We start from the raw sequence: 11428 nt of genomic DNA, 5'->3' as shown, positions 1-11428 counted from the left end.
CCCCCCATATCAGTTTAAACTGTCTGTCTGTCTGTCTGTCTGTCTGTCTGTCTGTCTGTCTGTCTGTCTGTCTATCTATCTATCTATCTATCTATCTATCTATCTATCTGAGGGCCAGAGTGAAGTAGTGGTTTGAGTGTTAGACTATGACCCTGGAGATCAGGGTTCAAATCCCCACTTGGTCATGGAAACCCAGTGGATGACCTTGGGCAAATCACACTCTCTCAGCCTCAGAGGAGGACAATAGCAACCCCCCCTCTGAAAAAGCTTGCCACGGAAATTCATTTCTCTCTTCCTCTCATTCTCTTTCTCTGAGTTTTCATTATACAGTTGTAGGTGTGTACATACACATCTATGTCTGTCTGTCTGTCTCTGAGCACGGTGTCATTCATATATAACTGTGTGTGTGTGAGAGAGAGAATGAAACCTTTGAAATGATGGAGGGGAGCCCAGCTCTAAAGGTTTCCTTTGCCAAAGGCTTGATTTCTTGCCCTAAGTCCCCTTATGGGTGCAACCCCCCCTCCAGATCCACCTAAATTTTCTTCCCTCTAAACTGAGCTACTACTACTTTTTTTTTCTCGCGATCTCAGCAAGGCTACAAAATGTACTGTATGCTCAAATCAATTATGCACACGCTTTATCTAAATAGCTCTGGGGAGAAAGAAGGAGGAGTGTGTGTGTGTGTCTGTGACAGAGAATCTACACCTCCAACTTAATTTCAGTCTCAAAAATAGTATCTCCATCAACTAGACAGTTCCAGATTTATTGGTGATCCAGAAACTCATTGAAATCATCCCAGATGACTTCAGTGGCACTCAACTGGCCTTTCACTTCCTATCATCTTACAGCTTTGGACTAATACTTTTTGCTGCATGGTTAATTCATAGGGGTTTCATTTTTGCTCCTTTCCTTCTGTCTTTTATGGCTGGTGGATAGGAAACCCAGCCCCAAACATTTATATCTATATAGATATCAACAACTTATATCAACAACCTATTGCTGTTGTTGTGTGCCTTCAAGTCAGTTCCAATTTATGGCAATCCTATCATGGGGTTTTCTTGGCAAGATTTGTTCAGAGGGGGTTTGCCATTGCTTTCCCTCAGGGTTTTATTGGTAGTCTTTGAGAGATCAGTATAGTCTTAAGACTCTTCTAAAATGTGTAATTTGCATGGATGAACTTCTAGGTGTGATTACACTTTAGCAACCATGGTTCCAGCCTTAGAATTCCTGGGATTTGTAGTTACATGAGCTATTTAAAATCCTCAGCCAGAGAACTCTAGTGCCACTGGCTAAATTACGAACAGGATTCCATAGGACATTCGTGTCCATTGAAGTGGAACCATAGCACTATAACTGTGTTGTGTGAAAGGGCCTTGGGAGGGTGGTGGACTGTTTTCTTCTGGGCTTCTTTAAACAGAGGTTGGATGGACATCTTTCTGAAGTGCTTTATTTGTGTGTTCCTGCATGGGCCTTGAGGTTCCTTCGAACTGTGTACATCTATGGTCTAAAACACACTGCAGAAATAATCCAGGTTGAGACTGCTTTAACTGCCCTGGTTCAGTGCTAGGGAATCCTGGAAACTGTAGTTGATTGTGGCACCAGAGCTCTCTGACAGAGAAGGCTAAATGTCTCACAAAACTACAGTACCCAGAATTCCCTCGCATTGACCCAGGATAGTTAAAACAGTCTCATATTGGATTATTTCTGCAGTGCGTTTTGGACCTCTGACCAGGCCTAACTGACCCAGATTGCTTTTCTTACTCTATGCTCACTGCCTGATAAGGCTAAGCAAACTCCTAGGGTGGCACACACTGTTGTCACTGATCTTTAAAAATACTCCCATTACTTAAATATCCCTGCTGCTAAGTAGTAACCACATTTACCAGTAGTCCTGGTTTGTGAAAATCCATTTCACGCTAGGATCTCTTGTGCAACTGTTCTGAGTCGGAAGGCATGTAATGAAAGCCATATTTCAGAAGAGGAAGGCAAGAGAACATCAAGTTCTACCACTGCTTTATAGCTGAGCTGCAGAAGTGTGCCAGCTTTCTCTTCTACAGATATTCTTAACTTTAAAAAATCACATTTCCTGATAGGTTTCTACTTAGGCCTGTCCAAATGAAGGGGGGAGAGAGACAGAGAGATCTATCCCTCTATGAAATTTTACCACCTTCTCCACTCTGATACCTTTTAGATGTGATCCACTACATTGCCCATCACCACTAGTCCTCACAGCCAGTGAGATGTATTGGTTGCAGATGATGGGACTTATCATCTGACACATCTGGAGACTAGAAGATAGGAGAAGTAATATAAAACCCAGGACATAGTTTACAGGCACTATGTGGTGTCATATCCTTGTTGGAATTTATTTGTGTGTCTGTGTGCTCAGACTCTAGGATGGCAAGAGAGCTTTGGAAACCTCTTTAAGCCATCCTAAATTTGCTGAAAGAAATTTAAAACAAGAAAGTGCAGGATATGTATGGATCCGTCATTCTTGTTATGGTTTTCACACCATTGTGTCTTTATGAAAAAGATTTGGGGACTAATTTTGTCATGGTTAGATTTTTTTTGTTCTTATTCATTTTTATTCATGCTATTAGCTTGTATTAATTTAACCCCGTCACAATACAAATGGACACATTATTTTGGAAGCCAAAAAAATGTAGAAGCAGCAGATCTGTGTGGAGGTGAAGGTATAATCTGTCAGGGGAAGGGAAAGGGGAGGAGAATGTGAGGGAAGGATGGAGGTGGAGATGACATGGGATTTCCATAATCATGACAACTTCAGGTAGTTGAATCCATATGAGGGTGGGAATAATACTACTTCTAAAAGGACCAGAGGAAATCTAGTTCAAGGTAAACCTGGAGTCTGTGCCCTATGATTATCTGCAATGAGAAGAAGAGGTTTTTCTGCTCCTCCTTGCCATCTGGATTTTGTGCTTGCACTTCCTATTCACTGTCCCACCTAATTCATTTTGTGACAAGAAATGAACCATTCTATGGCTCTTTTACTTGGAAGAAGTCCTACTGGAGGGCAATCGCTTTATTTATCATGTACCTTCAAAGCTGTTTCTGATTTTTTGGTGATCCTATCCTAGCATTTTCTTTGGCCAGATTTGTTCAGAGAAGGTCTGACATTGTTTTTCTCAGAGGCTGAGTGAGTGAGTGTGACTGGCCTAGAGCCACCCAATGGGTTTCTGTGGCTGAGAGGAGATTTGAACCTTGGTCTCCCAGATTCCTGGCCAAATCACTACACTACACTTGTTGTTCTATTTCTTCATCAATTATTGTGGTTTATTTCCTTTCTTCCAAGGAGCTCAAGGCTACATACCTGTCCTTCCTTCCCTTTCTCAGTTTTATCTTCTCAACAACAGTTCTGTAAGGTAGATCAGGCCTGAGAAAGAGTTCATAGTACAAGGCAATTAGTTAATTCCATGGCTCAATGGGGGCTTGAACATGGATCTACTACAAAGTCCATGCTCATGAATGTTTCTCCTTGGTAAGAGATGGAGCCGTCAGACAGTTGGGCCCAATGGTTTGTTGTTGTTGTTGTTGTTGTTGTTGTTGTTGTGTGTCTTCAAGTAATTTCCAACTTACAGCAACCCTAAGGTGAACCTATCACAGGGGTTTCTTGGCAAGTTTCTTAAGAGGGGGTTTACCATTTCCGTCCTCTGAGGCTGAGAGAGTGTGACCTGCCCAAGGTCACCCACTGGATTTCCATGGTCAAGCTGGGAATTGATCCCTAGTCTCCAGAGTTGTAGTCCAGTGCTCAAACCACTACTATGCATGGACTCCCAATAGTAGACAATCAATTTAAGATTATGAAAACTGAAAGGTAACAGTGCTCATTTTATCTTTTGATTTTTTTAACTTATCTATCACCTTTAACTTTTAACTTCTTCCTGATTAAAGTTCATATTGCCCAAAAACCCATTTCCCATTGCACACTATTTTCCTACTGCACAAAGTGTGTTGAGCTGCACATTCGTGTCTACATCACTTTGGTGGAGGGATTCTCCCATTACCCCTGTTGTTCTCAAATATATGTAGGACTGCACTTTCCTAGGAATGCATCCCTAGTGAGTGGCTTCTTACATGCTCTTTTGTGCAGCTCAGTCCTATGAGGGTTTACTCATATTAAGTGAATCTCACTATGCTCTATGGCACGTCATCCCAGAAAGTGTGCATTCATTCATTCATTTTATAATCCACCTTTGTCCCACCAATGGACTCTAGGCGGCTTACAAAAATTAAAATAATAATTGGCTAACATATTACATACAAGAGTTAAGCCACTTTGAGTCCCAGTTTTGGAGGGGGAAAAACTGGGATGATGATAATTATGATGATGATGATGGGCCAGCATGGTGTAGTGGTTTGAGCATTGGCCTAGAACACTGGGAGACTAGAGTTGGAATCCCAGCTTGGCCATGAAAATCCATTGAGTGACCTTAGGCAAGTCACACTTTCTCAGCCTCAGAGGATGGCAATGGCAATTCCCTCTGAAGAAATTTTCCAGGAAAACCCATGATAGGCTCAATATAGGTCAGCAACAATAACAATACGGCTTTAGCTACAGTCCTGAAGTTTTTCGCTCTTCTTTTCATGCCTTTACACTTCAAAACTGAGTGTTTGAAAGACAAAAAAAGTTCAGCCTTTTTCCTTTTGGTTTGTAGGGTTTATGCTGACCCACCATCGAATTATGTAGCTAAGAAGAGGGGATAGACTCTTCCTTTCCTCTCCAAAGAGAAAGAAGCATTAGATCAATATTGCATTTAAGTCACTTCCGTCCTCCTTCCAGCAAACCATGCCAACCTAATCCAAAGCAGCCCTGCTCAAGAAAGCAGCAGCGGATGATGCCAAGGGTTTGTCTTGAAAGGTCTTTGGGAATATATTTTCAAAAGTGTGAAAAGCCAGCAGTCATCTGTAGGCTAATAGATTGCCCCAGCATTGCTGCAGTCAAAAGCCAAGCAAGGAAGGATCTGGTTAGTCTCCACCGAGGAGTAAATTAGCAGTTTTAATTTGTCCATGTCAACAGCTTTCAGAAAGAAGGGGGGGGGGGGAAAGGAGGAAAAGGAAGGAAAGAAAAGATAAGACAAGACTTTGGCTGCACCCACACTGCAGAAATAATCCAGTCTGACAGTGCTTTAACTGCCCTGACTCAATGCTATGCTATGCAATCCTTGGATTTGTACAGTAGTTTGTTCTGGCCTCTGGTTAGGATAGAGCTGTGGGGCAAATATTTGATTGCAGAAAACAGCCAGCTTATGATGATGATGACGACGACTACGATGGTGATAATGATATTTATTGGTATCCTGCTCTTTCCCCCAAACTGGGACCCTGAGTGGCTCACCATATTAAAAGAACGGTTCATTTAAAAGCATACAAAACTGATACATTAAAAAGAATTAAGTTACATTAAAATAGAAGATGTTTCCCCAGTTGCCTTTCAGATTTACACTGTAAGTGCAAATGGGAATCACTGAAAACACAGATTGGCTCAGGGAAGGCTGTCACCATAAAATTCCTGAGTCCTTTTGAAACTAGCACTATGAGTCCACTTTAACCAACATGGTTCCATTCGATGTATCCTGGGATTTGTAGTTTAATTAGAGGTATTTAGGATTCTCAGCTAGAGAGCTCTAGTATTGTTACAAACCCCAGGATTCCATAGGATGTTACCATGGTAGCAAAAGTGAGATCATAGTGTTATAATCGTCTAGTGTGACAGGATCCCTTGCACTACCTTGTAACTGTTGTTTTTGTTGTTGTGTGCCTTTAAGTAATTTCCAGTGTATGGTGACCCTAAGGCAAACCTATCATGGGGTTTCCTTGGCAAGTTTCTTCAGACGGGTTTTTGCCATTGCCATCCTCTGAGACTGAGAGAGAGTGACTTGCCCAGGTGCAACCAGTGGGTTTATATGAAGTTGGGATTCAAATTCTGGTCTCCGGAGTCCTAGTCCAAAGCTCAAACCACTACACTACACTGCAGGGACATAGCCGGGGGGGGGGGGTCCAGGGGGTCCGAACTCCCCATCCTTTAGATACAATGAATGGTGTGTGCTGCCACGCTGCTGTGCCCAAGCCTCAATATAATGGTGGCACTTAGTCTGGACCGCCCCCTTCCCAAAATCCTGGCTACGTTCCTGTACGCTGGCTCACAATTACCTTGTAGACTGAGTTCTTTTCTTTATAGTGGTATCAACATGGAGGTGAAAGACTTGGATTTCTTGTACAGTCATAGCACTGTGATATCACTTTAATTACTGTGGCTGCATCCTATGAAATCATGGAGTTGATAATTTGGTTAGGCCCTAGAGTTCTCTGGTAGAATATTCTACATACGGAATGAAACTACAAAAGAACAAGCAAACAAAAAACTCCCACAAGAATCCATATGATGAAGCTATAGTAGTTAAAGCAGCATCAGAGTGTTATGATTCTGAAAAGAGATCCAAGTTTGGTTAAGACAAAATTGAGAACCATGCACGCTCACTGCATGTTGAACTGAAACTCCCAGCATTCCTCTCCATTGGTAGATACTGATGGGATTTTCAGTCTGACTCCATCTGGAGGGCCTGAGGTGCTGGGAGATGTCCCCTTGTTGTGGTTACTTGCTGCTCCTACTGCAGCCAACTGAAACCATGGGTGTTACAGGAAGAGGACCATAGCCTTAGGTTGTATATTTATTAGGAGTAAATCCCTTTAAACAAGACCTGGGAAAGTTTGTTTTCAAACAATGGAATATAATGACACAGCCCCCAGAACAGAACAGGGAGAAGATGGTGACCTGGGTCCTTGTACACCGTTTTCCTTCTGCTCCATTATACACATCCTCACGGTGACATTCAGATACAGTGGTACCTCGGGATACGAAATACCCAGGTTACGAATTTTTCGGGATACGAATAAATCCCATAGGGATTTATTGTTTCGGGTTACGAAGGTTTTTCGGGTTACGAAATTAGCCGCGGAACGAATTAATTTCGTAACCCGAGGTACCACTGTACCACAAAAGAAACTTGCCTAGCAGACACTATACTCAGTGGGATCTTTTTCGGTGTTAACATGCTCAGCTTGAGATATACGAAAGTCTTTCCCCTAAATCCGATAGAAGACTTTGGGACGTCAGCCTTCCGATGCAATACCACAAACACTTTCTGAGATTTTTCATGAGATTGATTTTTGTGTCTGGCTTATACTGTCAAGGGGCTACTGGGTTTCTGGATAAATCTCAGCTCTTTCCACATAGCACAGTGTGTCTGGCTTTTGTCAGAGCAGGCAAAGAGAACACGGAAAACTCAATATTTGTTCTAGAGCTCCCAGAATTCCTATCTGGGGGATTCTGGGAGATGTAATAACCAGTAGTAATCGTAGCAGCAGACTTTTCAGGCTGTGTGACAAGGGAAAGGAAAGCCCTAGTGTTTTCCAAACGTGTATGAACAGGCGATTCTGTTTTCTAAACACATTCATAGGTTAGCCCACTCAGTGTCCTGCTATTTTTTTTATGGCAAATGCTTTCTGAATCCTATAGGCTTCTGGAATAAAATCACTTTCCATGAGTGTGCCTAGAAAATCTACAAACTCAGAGTAAAGAACATGGCATAATGTTAATCCCAACTAGAGGAGACCCATGAATTCAACTGGATTTACCTTTGTGCCGACTCACCATTTATCAGTTTATTAAATGTTGTTGTAGCTGTTGTTGTTTGCCTTCAAGTCATTTCTGATATAACAATCCTAAATTGACCCTATCACAGTTTTCTGGTGCTGAGAAGGTCAAACAGTGGCTTTCCTAGGCTGAGTGGGGAATCGAACCCTGGTCCCCAGAGCCATAGTCTAATGCTCAAATCATGCTGGCTCTCTAATTCATTACATAGGTCTAAATATTACAGACTAACCAATATGGCCAATAATTCCACCCCTCCATCATTATTTGTTCCCCTGACTCTAAAACATCTAGCTCTCCTCTGTTCCCCACCTTTTTGTTTCATTTTTGTTTAATTAAATTTTGTTTAATTTAATTATGGTGACCACCAGGCAAAAGTATCATGGGCTTTTCTTGGCAAGATTTGTTCAGAAGGGGTTTGCCTTTGCCTTACTCTGAGGCTGAGAGCATGTGACTTGCCCAAGGTCACCCAGTGGGTTTCCATGGTTGAGCTGGGAATCAAACCCTGGTCTCCAGTCATAGTCCAGCACTCAAACCACTATACCATGCTAGTGGGGTCAAAAATGTTCCCAAAGCACCAGTCACGAAAGATAGGCCATGGAAGTAAGTAAGAACAGCTGGTAGCACAGTTTCTAATGGGCCTCTGAACATCTCATCTGAGATACTAAGATCTGTCTGTATTCTTATAACCAAAATGTGCTGTTTCTTACTAAACTGGTGATTGATCTCTCCATATCCAAAGAGTTCAGAGCAGCATTATATAGGGATTCACAGGTAGCATCTGATCTAGGTACCGGCTAACCATTTTTCATCTAAAGAATGCAAATATCACATAGCTTCAACTTATTCTACATGGTAATAAAGTAACATGAAAACTCCCATTGCATTTGTCTTCTAGACATCTTGGCAAATATATATTAAGTGTGTCAGCCTACTCAGAAATAAGTCTATTAAACATAATGGGGATTACTCCCAGATAAACTGATATCATTCTCACTAAGCTGGGAGTGCCTCTCATTAAACTCAATGAGACTTATTTTTAGGTAAACATGAATAGGTTTGTATTGTAAGATTATATATGTGCTGAAGTACAACCTTCTTTTGATATGCTTCGACACATGAAATAGGAATACAGATATCACCATGCTTTAAATACATATTTCCTCTCATGAGTCATAAAACTTTGAGCAAACATTTCTTTGCTTGCTTGCTTGCTTATGTTCAGATTTTCTTACATAGAGAACTGGTACACATAATTTCCACTAAAATAAGGGAATTATATTTAAGAAATGTATTTAGGTCGTTAGTGTCTGACTCCTGTTAAACTTCAATGGAACGAAAATAGTTTGTAGTCCTTGATCCTCACAGCATGTCTGATGGTGATGATCAGTTTCATTTAGATGACACTTTTTCCCAGAGTAGGACCCAAGGCGGCTCACACAAGGAATCATTAAAAAAATTAAAACAATTAAATTCATCATGTTAAAATAGTATAAAATTAATTAAAAGGCATACGAAATTTTAAAAATAAAGCACACACTCCAGTAAGAAGCCTCCATGTGAGTAATTACATACTAAAAGCCTGTCTACAGTGTCTTAGTATTGTAATGACTAGAACATCTAGAACTGACTGGGTTCAATCCCTACACAGGCATAAAGATTATTGAGTGACTTTGAGCCAGCCGTTGTTTATCTGATTTGTCTACCTCATAGGTTTATTGTGAGTGCAAGGTGAGCTGAATTTCTTTGAGGTCACATTCTCTCAGCTTCAGAGGGCGGCAAAGGCAAACTCCCTCTGAATAAATTTTGCCAAGAAAATTCCATGATAGGCTTGTCATAAGGCAGAAATGATTTGAAAGCACACAAGAACAACAAAAGGCAGGGCAAAGTGTCTTGGGGCTCATTCCCACTTACATTTAAACCGGTTTGGGATTCGCTTTCTCTCTGTGTTGGCAAATCAGTTCCAAAAGGTCCATCGTTCACACTATGAAAGCGAATCTTTCCATTATGTCCTTGTAATCGCTTCTTTTTTGGCATGACTGTCATCCCCACTAGTTTGTGCCGCTTCAAAATGCATGTCAATCATCTGTGTGTCATCAGTGACCTAAGTGGCAGAAGGGGCTCTGGGTGGGGAGAAGGCACTGGCAGGCACTGGACCTCTTGGCCGGGCATCACTCAGGAGGTGCTTCCCCCAAAGAGGTGCTCAGAATCACAGTGATAAAACTCTCAAAGGCTCCATGGCATTTTAATAGATTTTTAAAATAATAAATTGATCAAAGATTCTATTAATTGGTTTTGCAACTACTTGCCTTTGCAAGTAATTGCAAAATCAATGAATCAAATGTTCTATGAAATACACACACACACACACACACACACACACTCATAGGTCACACCACAAGCACAAAGGCAGCGCTGAGAGAGGGGAGGAATGGTGGATCTACCAAAAACTGAGGAGGGATCGTAAACACCCCTCTGCCATTAGTCCCTGGCCCCCAAAATGATGAGATTCAGATCAGTCATTCCCACTTGTTGAACACTCTTCAGAATTGATCCCCCCCCCGCAAAAGAACCTCCAAAGAACTAAAGTCAGGAAAGAGTGGGTTTTTTGCATTTGTCTCACTTCATCGTGATTGAAACTGATCACACTAGGATCAGAACTAGTCTCAAATGGGAACAACGGTCATATAAACAGATCAGAAATTTGTTTTAAAACATAGCGGGAATGAGCCCCTGGTTCACTGACAGGACATGGAAATAAGGCTTGCACAATGTATTCACCTCATCCCACAATTCATATATTATGGCCTCCCAAAGGCTGCTGGGCCACTTAGTATATTGTACCTGTTACACTATGGCCCCATAAATATCTATTTGTTCCAGTCTCTGTTGGGCAAAGTTATGTTTGACTTGGCAAGGAACACATTCTGCAGGTCAGGTAAAGCTGAAAAGGAGATCTTCCCAGAGGAATGAGCAGACAGATCTAACAAGTTAAGTCAGAAACACTTTTCTTTGAGTTCAGTAGAGCTTGTTTCCAAATAAATGTGCACAGGCCCAGAAGATCCCTGCTTGGGAGCTCTGCTGAAATTGTGTGAACTTTCTTTTGAGACATTAAAACCAAGATTGGAGTCTTAGTCTTGTTAAATCTATGTATGTTTTGTTATATTTAGTTGCTGCTTTATTGTTTGCTTTGTTTTGCTTTTACAAATTTCGTAACCTGGGTATTTCGTATCCCGAGGTACCACTGTATTAGGTTTATATATAATATCAAAAACATTGTTAGGGAAAAGGATGCAAGGTGAATGTGTAGACGTCTAGAGTATGGACCTGTTTTGCTTAGGCTTTCAGATTGTAGTTAATCATTGCAGATAACATTCCACTTCATGAAAATAATTGTTTTGGGGGCTTTATGTCCTCCATTCATCAAATTATGCTATCCAGTTTGATTTCCATTGACTTTTTCTACTAATCTAGCATCTCCAGCCCTGTTACTATAAAGATTGCCTAGTTTCTCTCTGTTTTCTGCCAACAAAAGAGCTAGTGTGTTTTGCCCATAATGAGGAGATTCTGAGTGGCTGCCTGGATTTTATATTTCAAAAAAAAAAAAAAATGGAGGATCAAATGTTTCTGTATCTTTTGCTCCTGGTACTTCTAGAGGCGATTCCAGGTGAAACCCCAAACCATCCCCTCATCTGCTAGAGCGAAATGTCTGTATATTCCTCCTCCCTTATTCCATCTCAAACCTTAATATAGACA

At 41.3% G+C, this 11428-nt stretch overlaps 1 protein-coding gene across 1 annotated transcript in view; it reads right to left on the bottom strand.

The window, feature by feature from the left end:
* Nucleotides 1-10300, bottom strand: part of DLX6 (distal-less homeobox 6) — a 42191-nt gene extending 31891 nt beyond the window's left edge. Inside the window, exon 1 of the mRNA XM_042472062.1 lies at nt 10296-10300. Coding sequence (XP_042327996.1) covers nt 10296-10300 — 5 coding nt within the window. The remainder of the gene's footprint in view (nt 1-10295) is intronic.
* Nucleotides 10301-11428: the final 1128 nt, after the last annotated feature.

This window comes from Sceloporus undulatus, chromosome 6, assembly GCF_019175285.1.
Source record: "Sceloporus undulatus isolate JIND9_A2432 ecotype Alabama chromosome 6, SceUnd_v1.1, whole genome shotgun sequence".
NCBI classification, from domain to species: domain Eukaryota; kingdom Metazoa; phylum Chordata; class Lepidosauria; order Squamata; family Phrynosomatidae; genus Sceloporus; species Sceloporus undulatus.
Note: the sequence above shows the minus strand (reverse complement) of the source record. Positions and strands in the feature narration are given on the sequence as shown.